Genomic DNA, 21,501 nt, shown 5'->3' on the forward strand with positions numbered 1-21,501 from the left:
CCCTAAGTGATGACATTTAAAACAGCACATTGGGTTGGAGTCACAGGACTGTACAAGTGGGCGAATGAAACCTGCCTTTATCTGCTCCAGGAGCTTTTTGCTACTTGAAGGTAAGGATGAAGGAGTCAGGTTTTACTCGATGCCCATCCGCCCTTTTCAATATATTTTGCACATCGACAACCCATTACTGAGCCCACTCACTTTTTAATTCCTCCTTGGAAATGGCTACTGGATATCTACATGGCACAAACCTTTGCTGTAGTTCAAGGTGTTGTGAAGCTCTGTTTCTATGGCATACTCCCCAATGCATTTAGCTTTCTGGAGGTTTGTCACTTGTCGGGAACTAGCAGTTTCAACCAACAGTGTTCCATTACGCAATTCCTTGATAGGTTTCAGTGAACCTGCAATGCCCTCTAAACCTTTCTGTATACAAAAGGGCGAAACTTTCACAAAGCTGTCCTCTTTACATTTCAAAATTAAAAACTCATCCTGACCAGCAGCATGTGTTCCGTTACTATTCAATGACAAATTCTGTGTAGCCCCTGGGTCTGGAGGACTGGCTACATGAGCCCTCTTATTTCATTGGGTGTTAGTACGTATCAGTGGCCCACCCTTTCTGCTGGGAGGAGGAGGAGATAATTTTGACCATTCCATTTTGGTCCCACGAGGAGTTAGGGAAATAAAAACCCAGCATGGCAGAGCCCCATGTATGTAAGCCTTATACAAATGAGATGTGGCAGGATCCACAGGTTACCCGCTAACAACTGTTCCACCTCAACGGCTATGCATCTCATCAGCACACAACACATCTTGAGTCTGTAAGTTTTTTTTAATAGAGTTTTTACCATCCTCATGATACAGGTGGTCAAGACAAGATCCCCGTTCCCTGCGACACAGAATGTTCCATCATTGCACCGCATGGTGGTCGCTGAAACATGCTCAGAGGTTATGGTGACAGAGGACAGGTGGCACTCACCAGTCCCCAGCTCAACAACCTCGGGGTCATCAAGCTTGTAACCAGCAAACGAGTACTAGGCCCCTGAAGAATAGCAATAATGAAAGAGGGTATGCACTAAATTATGTAATTCCAAGCAATAAGGTACCAAAATTACTGTACTGTTCCTGTAAATGCCATTCTGACAAACAGTGTAACACACTCAACTGGGTGTTTCTTAGATTTCATGTAATTTTTATAGAGAGAGAGAGAGAGAGAGAGAGAGAGAGAGAGAGAGAGAGAGAGAGAACTGAATAGTATACAAACTGCAACAAATTAAGCATTATATTTACCACACTATGACAGTCTTAAGTGTATACATTGCTGTTTCTCTCTCTCTCTCTCTCTCTCTCTCTCTCTCTCTCTAAGTTAACAACGCTTCTGAAGCTTACATCCAGCCAGTTTTGATTATACTGCTATTGTATGTGGAGTGTGTGCTTTGAGAAATATGCAACAGGCAATTCTTTTATTCACAATTGATCATGATCATGAATTTTACAACAAAAAAAAAACATACCGGGTTAAAGTTTTGGGAAAATAACTTATCACATTACACAACTCTGCATTCAATTTCACCTAACATTATTTTAACTTTTCTATATGCTATGTCCTACTGATGACCATTCCCTTCTTGATTTTGTCATTTTTCTTCAGCTATTTCACTTTACCATCCTTTCATTGCTGTTGTTTTTATTTTCAAGAGTCTTCTACTGCTGTATGCCTTTCTCTTCTTGAACATTTTTGGACTTTCTTCTTTCATAGATCAACTGAAGTATTTCTTCTGTTAACCACAATACCATTGTAGTTACCTGTGACATTCCTACTATATTTATCTGTTCATCTTCCTGACAATTCTCTTAAATGTTAGAATACTGGTGGCTTTGGGCTAATATAATCATATAACTGACATATTACCAATGTTTCATAAAACCATCACGAACCAAGATGAATGGTTCATATATTGTGATACCAAATCAATTGCGATATTATTTTCCAGTGGCACTGCCTGCTACGATGCTTTGACTAGGGTTCACATTTATGAAATACTGCCTCTCAATATGAAATTTAGACACTTAGTTAACTGAAACACAGAAATGTTGTAACTATTACTTAGAAGAGATGAACAGTAACTTTAACCAACAACAAACATTTTTGGCATAATCGGAAAAACTAATTGTAGCTGAACACACCCTAGTTGAGCTCTGACTACCACTAGACAGATAGTTATTGCCATATTTCTTATCTTTGACTGTGGCAGCTACTGCTACAAATGCGAACAGTAATAAAATCAATGTAACTTTTTACAAATTGCATTTAAGAAACTTTCAACATCCTTTAACAGCAATATAACCAGCACATTTGTTATTTTATAACATTTGGAATGTTACAATCCTGGGTAAGAATATCAAGTGCACACAATTAGGATCAGCTGAAAATTTTAACCATAGCTCAAATAGAAGAACTTACCCCAATCAATGAAACAAATCAAGTTATCAGATTATCCACAGTAATAATTTTATGTTAGTTGCAATTTCACCTTAGTCATATACTTACTATTCATTGCATTACTCACCTGATTCATATTTGTAGTTAGTGTGTGTAGCAAGTGAAAATATGACAACTGGATGTTCTTCAGTACCCCTCCTTTGTGGCTCAGCTCCAACACGACCTAGGAGTTTGACTTCATTTATTGCTGAAAAAGCAAAGATATTATATACTATTTCTAGTGCTCTGAATACATATGAGCTACATACAAAGCATATGGCTCTTAACTCAAAAATTGATGTAGTTTGTAATATGCTACATATACATGGCCAGTCACATTAATGTGACTAATGCCTACGTTTGACACCAAGGGGCAATAACCACTCACAGACGTCAGGTGGCTGCACTAGCAGTAAAGAGTATATAAAGAACGTCGGGGGATGCAGAAAATAGTGCAGTCATTGTTGTACCATGGAAATGGAACAATTTAGCTGACATCCAAATGGGTAAGATCATTGGCTTTTGGGCCAGTAGTGGAAGCTTTTCCAAAACTGCTATGTTTGTAAACTACTCATGTGCTTGGTATACTGTGATTCACGTATACTATGCATGGCAAAATGGCACTATCAAAAATCGGCACTGAAACAAGTGTGGTGCTGTAACAGAATATTATGAAAATTAATCCACAGTCTCCCAAGATCTGAGATGATGTAGAAATTATAATCTCTGTGTAACATTTTTGTCACGTTTCTGTTTTTAAAAACAACTGTCAGGTCAGGCTCACTTCTTAGTGTGCCATTTACCTCTTGGTGCCTTTTCTGTCTACATGGAAAAGTAGGTGTTCTGTTGTAAAACTTACATTAATTGCATATGATTCAAAGCTGTATTACTCTTGTTAAATATCACTAATATTTCCTGTTTCAACACTGTTTTAAATATTTTCACAGTCCTGTAGCAATGAGCACCTAACGAATTTGAGTTTTACTAAAACAGTGACACTATTGATCAGCTGCCATTGCTGCTGCCTTAAATGCAAATTGCACAATCAATAAAAGATCTTGCATTTAATCAAAATTTATTTCACAAAATCCGATCCTTTTAAAAGGAGCATTGAAGTGAATGTGAATACCAGCATTGAAATACTTATGTTTCCTTCCACACACGCATCACTCCTTTAGTAATGGACTATCTATCACTGTGTCGATTTTACTGCCACTCCCATCTATAAACTTAATTATCCACCAAAGAGGAGGAGGAACAATAGTAAAACACAGGCCAAATTGGCAGGTGTGAGTGACAGCTACAGAGATGTGCATGGGCAAACAGACATGCAATTGTATGAGCAACTGACTGCATAGATGAACCTAGGGACTACGAACAGTGTCCCTCAATGACCGTTCAGCAAACATTGCTCTGTATGGTCCTCCACAGCAGGTGTCTGGCTCATGCACCCCTGCTGGCTTCAGCAGTGAAGGCTGGAATGTGCAATGCCAACACTGCAACTGGACATCCACTGAGTGCAACATGCAACCTTTTTCAATGACTCACATTTTATGCTCTATCAGACAGATGGCAATTGGAATGAACGATATGAAATGTCTGAAAGCAAACACCTCACCTCACAGCTATCATCCGAGGAGTCCAGTCCAGAGGAGGGAGTGTTAAGGTCCGAAGAATTTTTTTGACATTCCCTGGGTGATCTCACCTCTCTGGAAGGCAGAATGAATAAACTCAAGTACCCATCTACCCTTGTGGATCATGTCCACCCCAAATGATGTTTACGTTTTTCGGCACAATGGCATCTACCAGCAGGACAATGCAAAATGCCGCACAGCTCACAGTGTATGTCTGAGGCTCATCAGGTATCAGGATGAGTTTACAATATGCCCCAAGCCATCAAACTCCCCAGATTAAAACCCAACCGAGATTACCTCAATGAGGCTGTTCGTGCCATGGATCCCCAACAGAGAAACATGGTGCAGGTGGCAACGGCACTGAAGACGGCATGGTTCCACATCCCTGTTGGTTATCTTCCAGAACCTCATTAACTCTATTCCTGCATGTCTCAGACTGCATAAGGGTGGTTATTCGGACTTTTGACAGGTGGTCACATTGATTTTAGTGAACAGTGTACATTTGAATGCCATTTCGACTTTAAGGCAAGATCACATGCCTTAGCTTGGACACGTGAAGGATCACGTGTTCCCATTCTACACAGCTTTTAAACAATTACAGTTAAGATGTTGCAACTTTCTCTCTCACAGTCACGTGATACCATGTGTCTGATTAATTTCCCCCACCCTTGTCAGACATCTTACCAAGATTTGAGAAAACATTTCCAAGTAAAAACATCATCTTATTTCTACAATTCAGCAAATGTCCCTCAATAACCCTTAGCCATTCTGAGCTTAAGAATTCCAGAATCATAAGATTTCTTACAATACAAGGAGATTGTATTCCAGCTCTCTGGCCCTCTCTATTTACATATTCACAATACTTTAAATTAGCACTGTAACTATGTGATGACAGTTCACATTAAAGGGAGTACCACGCTTTTTCTGTGTGTCCCCTCAAGATTCAATTTATGAATGAATTCATCATATCTGATGCACAATCACATATTTTAATGATGGAACACTCAAGACATGAGGAGCCAGGGGAATTCATGTAGGGGCTCAATATTGATGCCTGCAGAGATGTAAGTTAATAACATCCTGGATGCCTTTTCTTCAACAAAAGTTCGGGAAAGGTGTTAGTCTGTGAGGGAACCTTAGTACAAACTAGTATTAATTCCGTGAAGGAGGAGGGATGGAGAAAACTAAGCATTTCTTACAAAATAAAACTGAAAGTCATTAAAATTGTGTTTATTAATAACCAAACATACTAATGCTATCACTTCAGAGTAAGTACCAACTACGTATAATGTACTGAACTTACAAAAGGATAGCTGTTATGAGAATTATGTATTTTCTTTTGCACTCAGGGAGGTTAGTAGTTTATGACACTGGCTGTAATATGATCATGAATTGGAAGTGCAATGCTACTAGAAACTACTAGAACCCATAGCCATCTGGCACTTTCAGTTACAAACAGTGAACAGAAAAAAAGTTCTGGGTGTTCTTGTTGCTAGTTAATACCCATTATACACTATGACTTTCTTCAAACTAATGCGAGGTTCATACATCTGACTGTGGGGTGTGGCAGAACATGAGTTTGGTTTGTGAAGAATATTTTGTGTGTATGTGTGGGGGAGGGGAGAGAGAGGAGGCTAAGAGTGAGGGCAGGTTATCCTCCCTGGGTACGCCCTTGCCTGAAGGGGTACACTGTGACTCAACTGTCCCCTCATGCACAGTGTCCACATTGTACAGGCAGACAGTAATGCAGTAACATGAGGGTGAGTGGTTGGAGCAAAGAAACAATGAAGTGCAGATGAGGAAATCAGTGACTTGGTTGTTCTGTTCCCCCAAGTACATGTGAGATACCCACATAAACATCCTCAATTAAACTGTTGAAGGCCACTGTTGTTCCAAGTACTGCCATGGCTTCCCCGAGATGGGAGAAGACACCTACCAAATATTGTATGTAGGCATAGCCTACAGCAAAACTGTTTCCAGCAGTATCACCTATCCAGCATGGAATGCCTTAAACCAAAAGTAACTTCAAGCATTCATGAACTCAAAAAAGAGGAGAAATAAGCTGCTGACCATTCTAGAAAATGACACTGCCATTGCTGACACAGCATCAATCTGTTTGGTCTTTTGGTGCATTTTAGACAAGGATCAAAGCAGTCTTGGACCACATTTAATTTAATTATTTATTTATAAATCATCTTACAGTGATACAGGATTTGTCACTGTAATACAATGAAAATAAATAACTCAAACATACTAATATGGCAATAAAGTAGGATGTGTAACGTTCCCTGGCATTTTCACGTTATTAAACAACAAGAGTGTATTTGTACCATATACGCCGCTCTGGGCAAGTTGTATATATCGTAATTATTGAACAAAAATATTACTGAATGTGGTATAAAATACATTAGTTATTCTCATTATATTTTTTGTTGTAATATTTCTCTGTATTTAGGATAGGAATTTTTCTGTATTTATTATGTGATTGTAAAATGTTTCAGTATTTGCGGTATCAGAGATATAAAAATTTGCCAGAAGAGAATAATATCGTCAATTTACAAAGAAATGTTAATAGTCGGCAAACGCTATATAAGCACTAAGCATTATGTATTCTTTGGTCTTCTCTGTTCAGAAGTTATCGAGGTAGGACAGTGTGAAGAAGCTTTTAACGAATGTGTAGACTTCTTTTGTCTCTGTCTGGACTTAGCCGCCATTAGACGATGCGTTACGAATTAATGTGAGTTGAATTGTTGTTTGAGCTAAATATATCAGTATTTATCAGAAGTGTGAATTATTTATGTAAATTAGCTTGCCCACGTCATCTATAAAATTTCTTTAAGAATTTTTCAGCATTTTTTAGCGGTGTTGCTGGGCTGTGCCGCGACCAACAATCGCAGATCTGAAGAGGCGGCACATTTAAAAAATTATCAAACCCGTAAATCGGGAACAGATGCATAAAAATCAATAGTGAATTAAGAAATTGTTTTCCTTTTCAGTGATCCTGTGGCTGATAAAATTTGAATTAATTATACGTTTGTGCATTCGTAGGCGGATAGTTAATGTTAGTTAACATTGAAATTTAAACAGTTCGGTTCTTTAAAATAACTCAAATGCATAGTAAAGTAGGTTTGATCAGTGATAAAGATCGGCTTGGCAATAATTAAAACATTTTCTGCTGATAGAGATAATCTTGTGTTCTATGGCTAGTGCCGGGATAAAATTCAGTAAAAATATTTAACAAAAAAACCCACTGCATCTGGAAAGTGTATGCCAAGGCCGAATGATTTAAAGGACTCAATTCTCAACTAAATGTTCTTAACCAGTTCATATGAGTTCACGTAAATATTTTTTCTTTAAATGTACGTAATTCTTAAGAAAGTAAAATTTTTTATTACCACACGAAAATAAGAGAGTGGTTCTACAACAAAGTTCGCACGCAAAGAAAGTAAGATAAAGGTAAAGAAAATTAACTTAAAAGCAAAATTTATTATTCTTTAACTAAATTTTATTCAGCATCAATTAAGTTAAATTGGCGCCCAACATGGGGCCCGAATATGCAGTGGCCACTAAATACCCGTGAGATAACTAGGGAATTAATATAGTCGAACTTTGTTGCAGAACATTTAATAATTTTTCTATGTATTGTATGTAATTCATAACCAATATTGTGTGGTAATACCTGTGTATGATTTTTTGCATGAGAACACTATGTACCCAGAGGCAAGCTGAAGAAGAGAGCTCAATATTTCGAAAAATTAATTACCTACCACAATATCAGGGGGCAGCTGCACCCAAGATAGATCACCAAAAGGTAAAGCTACAGTGTAGTTGTCCTGTGGGTAGTAAAGTAGCCTCAGTGCAGTGTTCTCGGATCATTAGTGGTGTGCTTGTTGTTAGTACTTTGTTTTAAAATAACAGGACATTTAGGTAGTTAGTCATTGTAGTATATAGTAAGTGTGTATTAGTTAATGTCCATTTCTTGTGTGATTATGTCAGTGAAACCTGAGTGTTAGGATATTTAGTTCAGATTTTATTTCCTTTGTTTACTATGGTTAGATTGCGTAGTCAGAAAGATATCAACATGGATAATGAGCAACACTCAGTAAGTAGTGATACCGAGTTGGAAAGTGGGACACAAAGTAATGTTAGTGACGTAGTTCAGGAAGTACAATGTGAGAATCTGGGGGCAGAAGGGCAAGAAATGTTGCCACTGCCACCCAGTGATTCAGTTGATAGCGAAAATTCTGTGCCACCCGCAAGCACTGGACACGGGCCAGAGAGTGGTGAGGTGTCAGAAGTGCAATCATTAAGAGTTATGGTCGAGCGCATGCTCAATTTCCAGGTTGAATTCGTACGTATGCAAGCAGAGCGTGATAAAGAACGTGATGCCAAACAAGCAGAGCGCGATAGAGAACGTGATGCTAAACAAGCAGAGCGTGACCGACGCCTGCATGAGAGGGACTTACAGTTGATGCAAACTTTAGAAGTTATGCAAAGTGAGATTGTCAGTTTCAAACAAAAATATGAAACCATACCCAAAACGGTGCAAGAATTAAGCGAAAGGTAGATAGTATTCAAGTGGCTAACGCCAATATCGTAGAGGAAATCAGTGTCCTGACTGATAGGGTCGAACAACTAGAACTGGACACAACTCAAGTAATTGAGGACAAAGTGATCGAACAAGTGCACAAAGTAGAACGTAAATTCACAAAGGAAATAGATCAGAAAGTGCACGCCGCAATTGAGGCCAGAGATGTGGACTCAAAAGCGGAAGTACAGAATCTTAAAAAGATTGTGCAAAAAGACATTCCGCTGTGGCAGCGGAGTGTGGACCGTCGTCTTGCCGAGATGGAGCTTGGCCTGCGGCAGGACGAGACACAGGCGTACGTCACGCCAGCCAGGTCCAACAATGATAGGCATATAAATACAGTAGTAAAAAATTGCGACTGCGAGACAGAACAGGCAACCACTGTAAGCGAAACAAATAAATGTCATTCCAAAGTAGTGATTGAAGAAAGCCTGATTAGGAACCGACAGTTTCAGATCTTTACAACGGAGAAGAAATCTGTTCACCCTGTAGTGTTTATCAAGGGATTTAGAAACATTTTGCCTAGCGTTTGGAGTCATACCCAGAAAATACAGTTCGTTATGTCTTACATACAAGGAAATGCTGCATTATGGGCAACCGAAGCAGCTGACAGTTGTGATACATATGAGCAATTCGAAAAGGCATTCTTGGCCAAATATTGGTCAACATGTATTCAAGAGAGATTACGGAAGGAGGTATATAATCCAGAGCCGTATTCTCCACGACTAGGCAATTTGCGAAAATATTTTGAGAAGTACATTAATAAGACCCGTTACTGGGACGAACAGATTTCATCTCGGGATTTGATCAGACTTTTGAAATCACACTTGCCGATACATGTAAAGGAAAAGCTTATACACGTGCCTGAAAATGATATGGAACATTTCTTGTCTGTTCTGGACTCAATTGACCTGATTCAGGAGGACGTTAAGGCAGCCTCTGAACAGGCTAGAAGTAACGGAAATGGTTATAGAAATGGTAGAAATAACACGCCTCCACCAAGTAATGGAAACGGCGGAGGTAATAATAGGAGACAAGAGTATGCACAAAACGGAAATAGAGGTAGAGACCGGAACGGCAATAGTCCGCCGGTGAATAACGACCGGAAGAGGAGGTTTGATGACCGGTATGAAACAGGCCCACCAAGCAATCATAGATGGAAAAATGCCAGGGGGCCGTACAACACTAATACTTATAATGATGCAAACCGAACTTGGCCACAGAACCAGAGGCCCAGTCCGGACCGGCAAAACAGTGAAAGATACGACGATAACCGACCGCCACCACAAAATGCGCCAATTGCGCAACCGTGGCGGCCGACGCAACACAACGTGCACATAGTGGAGGTCAGTGACACAGAGCAGCCACACCCATCCACTAGCACTAATTCAACAAACTAGATGCAGCCGAGATACGCTCTCCATCGTCGGCTGATGTTTGGAGTGAGAGCAGCCCGACACAGAACAAGACACCAAACAAAATCTGTATCCTTAGGTATAATGACGGGGTACAGATGGGAGATGAATTAATAACTGAACCATCCACGTGCATAAAGGAGCACAAAGACAAGGTACAAGCGATAATAGAGATCAAAATTAACAATATTGATGTGCAAGCGGTCATAGATACAGGTGCTACTGTCAGTGTTATGAGTATGGACTTATTCAAAGTACTGGGGAAGGAAAGGCGTATGCTGACTTTTCCCGTAAATAATTGTAAAGTCACTGGAGCCATAAGTGCACAGCGACAAATAATTAAACTCCAAGTGCGGGTAGAGATGTATTTAGGGGATGAAGCCATAGCGAGCTCATTCCTGGTAGTAAAGGGTTTAAAGGTAGCCTGCATTTTGGGGGTAGATTTTTTGAGAGAAAGGGACGCAATAATCGACCTTTCTCGGGGAAAATTAAGTTTGATGAATGCTGGTAGGAGAATAGAATTGTCCATGCTCAGATCTGAAGAGGTACCTGTACCTAATTGTAACGCTATTAACATAAAATGTAGGAATCAGTCGATACTACATTTAGACAATCATTGTCTAGGACAGAATCTCTATTATCCTGACGTACAATGTGATCAATCAAAAGCAAATATGGACGCATTAGTAAACAAAGTATCACAGTCCGAAAATTTGAATTCTATGCAACAGCAGGATTTGGTACAGTTATTATTTAATTATGCAGAGGTATTTTCAGAACGACCAGGAATTGTTAAGGGATATCAGTACAAGATCGAGGTAAAGCCTCACAAAACTTACTGTCGAGCCTCATACTCCATTCCTTGGTCCAAGAAGGAAATAGTAGCAAAAGAAATCAGAAAACTGATTGAGTGGGGAATAATAGAACCGTCTTTGTCCCCTTATAGTAGTCCTTTGGTGGCGGTAGCAAAAGCAGACGGACAGGTACGGTTAGTATTAGATGCAAGAGACATAAATGAAATTATTGTACCTGTCAGGACTCATCCGGAAAACCTTGATGAGCAAATTCAAAAATTCCATGGAGTGCAATATTTGACATCTATTGATATGAGTAGTTCATTCTGGCAAATCCTGCTTACACCCGAGTCGAGGAAATATACTGCATTTATATTTGGGGGAAGGAGCTACCAATTTAGGGTACTACCTTTCGGCCTAAATGTAAGTGCAGGAGTTTTCATAACAGCCCTCGACGCGGTTTTGGGTCCGGATTTGCTGCAAAGGGTAACAGTGTATGTAGACGATCTGGTGATTGCCACTGCCACCTGGGAGGAGCACGTAGAACTACTGAGTAAAGTCTTAGAAAGATTTAAGCAAGCGGGAGTAACAGCGAATCTTGATAAATCCAAATTTGGACGTAATCAGATTAAATTTCTAGGTCACATAATAACACCACAAGGCATCAAACCTGACAGCAAAAAACTTGATGCAATTCGTGGGTTTCCTAGTCCGAGAACTAAGAAACAACTCAAAGCATTTATAGGTCTAGAATCTTTTTTTAGACGGTTTGTTCCAAACCAATTAATGAATAACGAATCTTTATTGAGCCTGTTGCGTAAAAATACGCACTGGGTGTGGATAGAAGAATGTCAGCGCGCATTTGACGCTATCAAAAATGCCTTGGTGAACGCAAACATACTGCGACACCCAGACATGACAAAAGATTTTTGTATAGCGACAGATTCGTGTTCATACGGTCTGGGCGCGTGTTTATTTCAGTGGGACAGGAGCAACGACCCCACAACAATCAATGTAATCGGGTTTGCCAGCCGCACACTAAACAGCTGCGAGAGAGCATATTCTGCTACCGAATTAGAGGCTCTTGCAGTGGTTTGGGCGGTAAAGAAATTTAACTATTACATCTATGGTAAAGAAGTCAAAGTATTCAGTGACCACCAGGCTTTGAGCTATCTAATGACTTGCAAATTATACCATACCCGCTTGCTAAGATGGAGGTTAGCATTACAGGAATATAAAATTAAAATCATGTACCTAAAAGGACAAGATAATGTTGTAGCAGACGCTTTGTCGAGGCTTCCACTAGGGCAATCCTCAATGTCAAATATTTTGGAACAATCTGAGGAATATCGAATACTCTTAGTACAAGATAAGGTACATAGGAGGGACTTTTTACATATGTGTAAGAATATGTCTATATTGCAGGAAACTGATCCGACTTGGCGAGATATCATTAACAAAATTAAAGAAGGAACCAATCTTAAAAGTGTTCAGAATTTCAAAATAGTAGATAATATCCTATATTATAAAACAGGTGTGTCAAATGACCATGGAGTCGTGTGTATACAACAGGCTATCCCAGCTGTAGTGTGGTACACGCATTTGGCATGGGGTCACCCTGGGATAGGTAAAACAATAAGGATTTTATCCAGATTCTGTTATTTTAAGGGGATAAGCCAGCAGACTCGCACCATTATCAGGACTTGTCCTCTGTGCCAAAAAGCTAAGTCTCAAAATAAGTCCACAAGGTTTGAACTGCATCCTATAGTGCCTCATCGACCACTTCAGTTAGTATCTATAGACATAGCAGGACCCTACCCACGAGCCAGGGGTGGATTGAAGTACATTTTAGCGGTGTATGACCTTTTCTCAAAATATTTAAAAATATACTGCCTTAAATCAGCCACTGCTCGTGGAATAGTTAAATGGTTAGGGAAAGAATATTTTACACAAGTAGGTAAGCCTGAAGCGATAATATCGGATAATGCTTCCTATTTTACAGGCCATACCTGGAAAAACTATTTACATGAACAAGATATAAAGCACATACTAATTTCCCGCTTTCACCCACAAGCAAGTTTAGTAGAGAGAACATTTGGAGAGTTAAATAAATTTTTCAGGTTATACATTGCATATAAACACACAAGATGGCCAGATCTGTTACCTAAGTTTGTAGAAATTCACAACGCAACTCCGCATGCTTCTACGAGGTATCCACCAAACGAGATATTAATGAATAATAATAGAGTTTTGAATGAGTGGCTGGCACCTTTGCCTAAGGTCCCAGTCATTCCTGAGCCTAAGGAAGAGAAGATAAGAAAAGCAGGGTGCAACCTTACCAGGTGCGCTCAGAAAAGGAAAGAAAAATATAATCGACATGTGACGAATAACCAAAAATTTAGTGTTGGGGACTTGGTACTCTTACGCAATCATCCTAAGTCCTCGGCATCCTTGAAACAGAATAGCAAGTGGCAATTGGTGTACAATGGACCTTTTAGAGTAGTAAGTGTGCCACATGAGTGTAGCTATCTCTTAGCAGATCCCCACTCAGGGAGAGTACGGGGACTGTATCCGCGTAAGGATGTAAAAGCATTCCTACAGTAAAAGACTAATAGTCCTATGTGGACACCACTCTTTTGTAAATAATGAACATTAATAGTGTGTGTACTAGTGTAGAAGTGTTTAGTTATAAGTATATGATTGATTTTCTCATGTGTATGGATATTTATGTTATGTACTCTTTTAATTTGTGTTATCTAAACCATGCTCTAAATGTTTGCACAGATAATCTGATTAGTGCAATTATTTGTAGTGTTAAGCTGTGACAAAGTTCAGTCAAGAAGAACATTTTAGTAAGAATTAGTTAGTGTACTACATAATTTCCAATATGTGTGTCAAATTTGAAATATTTCTTGGCACAATCTTTTCTATTATGTGTATGTATGTATATATGTGTAGCTGTCAGATTGACAGACTCGAACCCAGAATAATATCAGTAATATGAGGCCCTGAGAACTTTATTATCTCACCAATATTATCAGAGAAAATAATGCACCCAATAGTGACCCGAGGGCACCACGGGAGGCAAACTTGTTGCAAATTTATGTAACGCAAAGTTACGCACAAAGAAGCTTCAATTGAAGCATGTGCATATTCAATCAGTTAAAAGGAGCTAGCCAGATACAGTCCAAGTCAATTTTTGCCTACAGAGACTACACTGTAGTTACGTAGGACGTTGATAGTAAAGTGTGACATGAGTACAAAGCAGTTATTGAACAATATGCCTGAATCCGGCTGGAATGCACAAATAAAATCTAATCGAACACGAATATAGATGACTTTGGGCAAACTAATACCGAATTTTGAATATTTGTTACCATGTACGCAAATCTCACACCTTGGTAAAGAGTTACAAATGTGCTGTTACAAACAAAATTGAGCAGCGGACATTGTAAATAAAAATAAAGGAACTTTAACAAAAGTGCAGTATTGTGCGGCAGAGACAGACAGTGACTGTTAAACCTGCAGCAATACGTCACGGAGTAGTTGTGTATAAGTAATAAAAAACTGTATCATCGCCGTGTGTGCAAGTGGACAAGGAACTAGCACGACACGAACAGTGAGCCGAAAACGGACGGTGGATCAACTTAGTGTCAAACTTTAACTCTTTGTGTGTCAAGGGACGCTAGGAAAGCGCATTGACTACAGAAATACATTTTGATTTTGTCCTAAGGTGAAAACTTGCGTGTGACTAATGACAAGTCATGACATGGTGAAGAATATTGTGTGCCCATAAAACGTGTTACTGTGACAATGATACATTGTGCAAACCAGACTAGTGAAGGCCTACTGAGTAATAACTGCCACTAACTGTGTACGTTCTTTCCCACAGCAGGAAAAATGCCTATAAGGATAGTACACTGTTTGTGAACTTGTTCCATGTTTCCTGGAGCACTGCAAGAAGACGTCGCACGGGCGAGCTGATATCCAACGCGCATCCGGCTACATCAGCTATGCAGCGACCGCAGCAGCCCGTAGCAGACCAGCAGCCACGCCCCTCCGCGCCGTAGCTGTCAACGCCGGGGGCGGTGACCTACACGGAGTCAGCGCGCCGCGCCGAGCGCCGCCCAACAATCACTCCGCACCGCTCACCAAATACAACATTATTGACTTTTTTGAAATGTTCACATAAACTGAATAACATGTCAATGACTTCATTTCGATAAACATTGAACATTTACTATGTATGTCCGTGAGTGATATATCCTAGGACAAGTGACCTTGTAGTGTATCACAAGAATAATAGTATCACACACAAAAAACCTTCCGTTGAACTGTATGTGACTGTGATATTGTGTAATTGTATAACCCCGTTTGTGACAAACTGCTAATTTAATTCAAATGAATAACTGTTAAAAAGACAATAGTGACTATAAACCAACTGGGATGGCTGGGCTCCGGCACAGTTTTGCCCAGGTTTCCTGTTTGCCTACGCCCAAATGGGGGAGCCATGAACTTATATAACCCTGGGACTAAATAGAAGAGCCATTCCGTAAAACATACAGAAGTGTAAAGAACGTTACTGGCACCATTGTGTCAAAGTGTAAAAACTCTTTGCCAAATGCTGCCAGGGGGCAATGTAACGTTCCCTGGCATTTTCACGTTATTAAACAACAAGAGTGTATTTGTACCATATACGCCGCTCTGGGCAAGTTGTATATATCGTAATTATTGAACAAAAATATTACTGAATGTGGTATAAAATACATTAGTTATTCTCATTATATTTTTTGTTGTAATATTTCTCTGTATTTAGGATAGGAATTTTTCTGTATTTATTATGTGATTGTAAAATGTGTCAGTATTTGCGGTATCAGAGATATAAAAATTTGCCAGAAGAGAATAATATCGTCAATTTACAAAGAAATGTTAATAGTCGGCAAACGCTATATAAGCACTAAGCATTATGTATTCTTTGGTCTTCTCTGTTCAGAAGTTATCGAGGTAGGACAGTGTGAAGAAGCTTTTAACGAATGTGTAGACTTCTTTTGTCTCTGTCTGGACTTAGCCGCCATTAGACGATGCGTTACGAATTAATGTGAGTTGAATTGTTGTTTGAGCTAAATATATCAGTATTTATCAGAAGTGTGAATTATTTATGTAAATTAGCTTGCCCACGTCATCTATAAAATTTCTTTAAGAATTTTTCAGCATTTTTTAGCGGTGTTGCTGGGCTGTGCCGCGACCAACAATCGCAGATCTGAAGAGGCGGCACATTTAAAAAATTATCAAACCCGTAAATCGGGAACAGATGCATAAAAATCAATAGTGAATTAAGAAATTGTTTTCCTTTTCAGTGATCCTGTGGCTGATAAAATTTGAATTAATTATACGTTTGTGCATTCGTAGGCGGATAGTTAATGTTAGTTAACATTGAAATTTAAACAGTTCGGTTCTTTAAAATAACTCAAATGCATAGTAAAGTAGGTTTGATCAGTGATAAAGATCGGCTTGGCAATAATTAAAACATTTTCTGCTGATAGAGATAATCTTGTGTTCTATGGCTAGTGCCGGGATAAAATTCAGTAAAAATATTTAACAAAAAAACCCACTGCATCTGGAAAGTGTATGCCAAGGCCGAATGATTTAAAGGACTCAATTCTCAACTAAATGTTCTTAACCAGTTCATATGAGTTCACGTAAATATTTTTTCTTTAAATGTACGTAATTCTTAAGAAAGTAAAATTTTTTATTACCACACGAAAATAAGAGAGTGGTTCTACAACAAAGTTCGCACGCAAAGAAAGTAAGATAAAGGTAAAGAAAATTAACTTAAACGCAAAATTTATTATTCTTTAACGAAATTTCATTCAGCATCAATTTCGTTAAAGATGACATCCAGATTTAATAAAATGATAAGTATTATTCATCATTTGACTGTGAGGATGGGATGGGGGGGGGGGGGGGGGGGGGCAGTTGGTGGCGGCTGAAACAGCAATACAATGTAAGATTACGCTACAGAGCCAAACTCTGCACCTCTGATAGTGGAAAATTCAGAGTTCATATGATGATAGGAGCATTAAACAATTGAAGGTTAGTAGAACTGAAGTCACAACGGCCCCCCTACATAGCAGATCATCAGTGGAGGAAAGCTGCTCATTGTTGCCTTGATACTGCTTATGAAATATCAATGAGTGTGCATGTTGTGTCTTTAAATGGTGTTATGAGACTCCTGCATTAATATTACAGATACCAATGATTTAGAGCTTCCGCCAGAAATAATTTTAATTGGGTTCCACATTTTCAGGAAACAGCTGGGCAGCTTCTCCAAAGATGGTCTGCGATTTTTTGAGCTGATGCAATGCTACTGTGCTTTTGTATAGATGTCACTTCAAAATAATCACTAGTGTGTTATTAGCTATTGAGTTTTGATGGGACAACAACATCAAATAATAATAAGTAGCCAACAATGAAGACACTAGACAGGCAATGAGATCAACTGTGACCTTTCAGCATTCCCTCCAAACTATTTGAGGAAATTACAGAAATAAACCTAAATCACAACTGCTGGATGCAAATTTAAACCACACTCCTCTAAAGTGTGGGTCCAGTGTCTTAGCCACTGTGTCTCTCGCTTCACCTGGTACATAAGTCTTAGTGGTATGGTAATGACAGACAACATATTGCGGATGCTGTTTTTGTATTCAAACACAGCTCAACTTTATGGATGCTGGTTTTGTATTCAAACAGCTCAACTTGACGACAATTTACTGGTTAGTTGATTTGGGCGGAGGGAGCCAATGGCGAGGTCATCGGTTCCATTGGATTAGGAAAGGATCGGGAAGGAAGTCTGTTGTGCCCTTTCTATGGAATCATCCCGGCATTTGCCTGAAGCAATTTCAGGAAATCGCGGAAAACCTAAATCAGGATGGCCGGATTTTCATCCACTTCCTACCCAGCAGTATCATCAAGGAGAAGAGTAGTGAAAAATATTAATAATGAGGAACCATTATATGAGACTACCTAAGTGCTTAACATGTGCTGCTCTAAAATGCACATACTACCTGGCGAAGCAAACTGAAGAATCATCAGGTGTGTTTACACCTGAGAAACAGGGTAGGCAGTAATAGCATACACATCAGTATTGTTACAAACTGGGCACTGCCACACACTACACGTTATGTACCGCATAGCACAAAGATTCAATGTAGATCAGAACTTGGGTTTGACAACACTCCTTGGACACTATCAATCTGCCAGCATTTATTCACTGTGCTATATGCATGAATCCAATTTTAATCTCAATAAGGCTGCTTCAATTCTGGCACTTTTTTATGAAACAGTATCACCTTGTTTATTTTCATTTTTCTTCTTCTTTTAGAAATCTCTGCTTGACAAACATTTGTGTATATCATCAATGGGATATATACTGCATTAACTTCGCTGTTTCTTCTTTGGGGTAGACACTGTATTTCCAGTCATCTCAGTATCATGACTGTTCTGCTGCAAATTGCACACCACAGACTTACTCAGTTTTAATATTCTTGCTACACATTCCATCAGCTTTTCCTATTGAATTGTAATTTCTTTCTTCTCTTCACTATCAATACACTTAATGATGTTAACTGCAAGCACACACTGCTCCCAAAGACACTCTCCATACTCACTTTCCAAGCTTCCCTATGGCAGCAATGCACACCACTCTAGACTGGAATTTGGCTCACTTACTTAGTTATGTGGTCAAGTCATTTCTGCTACCTGCAGACATATGGTTTGGTTTGTTGGGTAATACATTCTGAAATTGATGTGACCCACCAACTCAGTCATTTGGGCAGACTGCTGACGTGCCTCAAAGCACAGTAGGCAAGTTCTGAAGTCCAAAAATGACAAAAGGTCTGGGAAGATTATTAATATATCCTTTGATTTGTTCATATGTCACTAAGTTCATTTAGTAGTTGGCAAATGCTTCATGTACTGACCTTGGAAGAGGCACCTAATACATGAACCCAACGAAATTGTAGAAAATACACACAAGCGAGAATTATGGTTTACAAATACAGCTGTCCGACAGTAACTCCTATTGTCTCTGATGCCATCCTTTCAATTATGACATGGATCAACCACACGGTGTGGTATCACCCCATCTCCTTTGACCCCTTGATATAACTGTTACGTTGTACAACATTATTGGTATCTTTGAAATGGATTGTTTTTGCAGAGAGCATGTTGGAGTGCTGTGTGGTACCCGGTGTTCTGGGAATTTGTAGTTTTTGGCTCGTCAATGAGTTCTTTCAATGTTGTTAGTTATTAGCCACTGTTTTTTTTTTCGGTTTTGGAATTGTTAGTTCATCGTATTGTAAATGGTTAGAAATTTAATTTTGTTTGTATGTTGTTTTATGCTAGGTGTGGATCCTAAGGCTAAATTTATTAGTTGTTCATTAGTTGCTGCTATGCGTGAGGACATCGCTGCTATGATTAAATTTTTCTAGTTCTATGGCCTCTTGGCAGTGTCTTTGAGGTGTCAGCAGTCCAAGGAATTTGTGAAGTTAACGGAAGTCGCTGCTTCTTGAACCAGGGATGAGTACATGTTGCAGTACCAGAGTGACAGTATTTGGAGGGTGATTAGGAAGGGTTCCTGGTTTGAGATCTCTATGATAGTTGTATAAGACACTGTTTTGCTAACTTTCTATTGGTGTTATCATTTGTCAATTTAGTTTTGTTTCCATGATATGTCTGGTTTAGATTGGTTTTCTTTTTGTCATGAGGTTTAGTGGGTTTCTGGGGTGTGCACAGGTATTTGTTGAAATTGACGAGTCTGCACTTGGGAAGTATGGAAGGGGCAGTGGTGTTGTGGATACCTGGGTGTGGGGGCTGCTGTTCCAGGGGCTGAGTATTGATGTGGCTTTTTAAAGATTATGCAACAGGGGCTTACACCCATACTACAGAGGATGTATTGAGAGGCTGTGAAGTATGTTGCAGGGAGAACAAAGAGGTGCTCTTCTAACCTACAGTCTCATCTTCATGGGTATTTTCAGAGGAAGAGTTGGCCTGACATTTACTATCTTGGCCAAAGGTTGTTAGTTAAATTTATGTGGGTGGTTGGGGAGAGAATTGTCTAACGTGGTTCAGAGTATTGTGTTAGGGAGGTGGTTTTCTGTGGTGATGCAGGAAATTAGGCTTGTGTTAGTGTGTGTTGCATTTTATTTATCTTCCAAAGATGTGAATGATATTAGTATTTGTTATTTATATCTTTGTATAGGTATTGTGCTGGGGAAGGGTATTAGCTGGTTATTTTGGATTTTTAGTGTATACGTGTGTGTGTGTGTGTGTGTGTGTGTGTGTGTGTGTGTGTGTGTGTGTGTTTTGGACCAGCCTATATAATCTGTCAGCTGACTTTGTGCGATAAGTAAAGTTTTATGGTTTTTTGCTCAATTGTATGAAAAGTATTGTGTTTGTTAACATACATAATTTTCTTTGAGGTGTGCATAAACAAATTGATGTTGAAGCAGTTTTTTCATGATTTTATGGTTTTGGTTGGTAGCTGAATTTCATATTTAATAGTTTATAGTGTTGGTCATGAAGTATGTTGTGGATATTTTCGTCTTGTTATGTTTCAAGAACAGTTAGGTCTGCTATTTGTGGTTTGTTGGTACTGAGTGCTTTGTTTCAAGCTTTTTAGTTCAAGTGAAAGTATTGGTAGGGTTTTTGGAGTTGTATGTGGGTTTGTGGTATCATGGACTTTGTTTGAGATTATATCTAAAAACAAAGATGATGTGACTTACCGAACGAAAGCGCTGGCAGGTCGATAGACACACAAACAAACACAAACACACACACAAAATTCAAGCTTTCGCAACAAACTGTTGCCTCATCAGGAAAGAGGGAAGGAGAGGGAAAGACGAAAGGATGTGGGTTTTAAGGGAGAGGGTAAGGAGTCATTCCAATCCCGGGAGCGGAACGACTTACCTTAGGGGGAAAAAAGGACAGGTATACACCGCTCGCACACACACACACACACACACACACACACACACACACACACACACACACACACACACATATCCATCCACACATATACAGGCACAAGCAGACATATTTCATATGTGTGTGTGCGAGTGTATACCTGTCCTTTTTTCCCCCCAAGGTAAGTCTTTCCGCTCCCGGGATTGGAATTACCATCTCCCTAAAACCCACATCCTTTCGTCTTTCCCTCTCCTTCCCTCTTTCCTGATGAGGCAACAGTTTGTTGCGAAAGCTTTAATTTTGTGTGTATGTTTGTGTGTCTATCGACGTGCCAGCGCTTTCGTTTGGTATGTATATATATATATATATATAGTTTTATTTCCGATACCCATTTTTAACAGGTCTTTTGTTAATTATGGTTTAGTCGATTGCTGAGGTCTTTTTTGGTAGATTTATACCTTAGTATTTGTCTTGTTATTTGTTTATTATTAGGATTGTTGCATTTTTAGTTTGTCCCCAAAGCAAAACCCCCTAATGCCTCTACTTATTCCGTTAGTTTCACGTTATCTCTACAATTAAATAGTTGTCATATTTTTCATGTGTGTTCATGCATATGATGTGTGATGCC

At 39.2% G+C, this 21,501-nt stretch overlaps 1 protein-coding gene across 1 annotated transcript in view; it reads right to left on the reverse strand.

Moving 5' to 3' along the window:
* LOC126199201 (single-stranded DNA-binding protein, mitochondrial) overlaps nt 1-21,501 on the reverse strand; it is a 48,125-nt gene that overhangs the window by 14,530 nt on the left and 12,094 nt on the right. Inside the window, exon 3 of the mRNA XM_049935980.1 lies at nt 2,568-2,687. Coding sequence (XP_049791937.1) covers nt 2,568-2,687 — 120 coding nt within the window. The remainder of the gene's footprint in view (nt 1-2,567; nt 2,688-21,501) is intronic.

Source organism: Schistocerca nitens, chromosome 8 (genome assembly GCF_023898315.1).
Source record: "Schistocerca nitens isolate TAMUIC-IGC-003100 chromosome 8, iqSchNite1.1, whole genome shotgun sequence".
NCBI classification, from domain to species: domain Eukaryota; kingdom Metazoa; phylum Arthropoda; class Insecta; order Orthoptera; family Acrididae; genus Schistocerca; species Schistocerca nitens.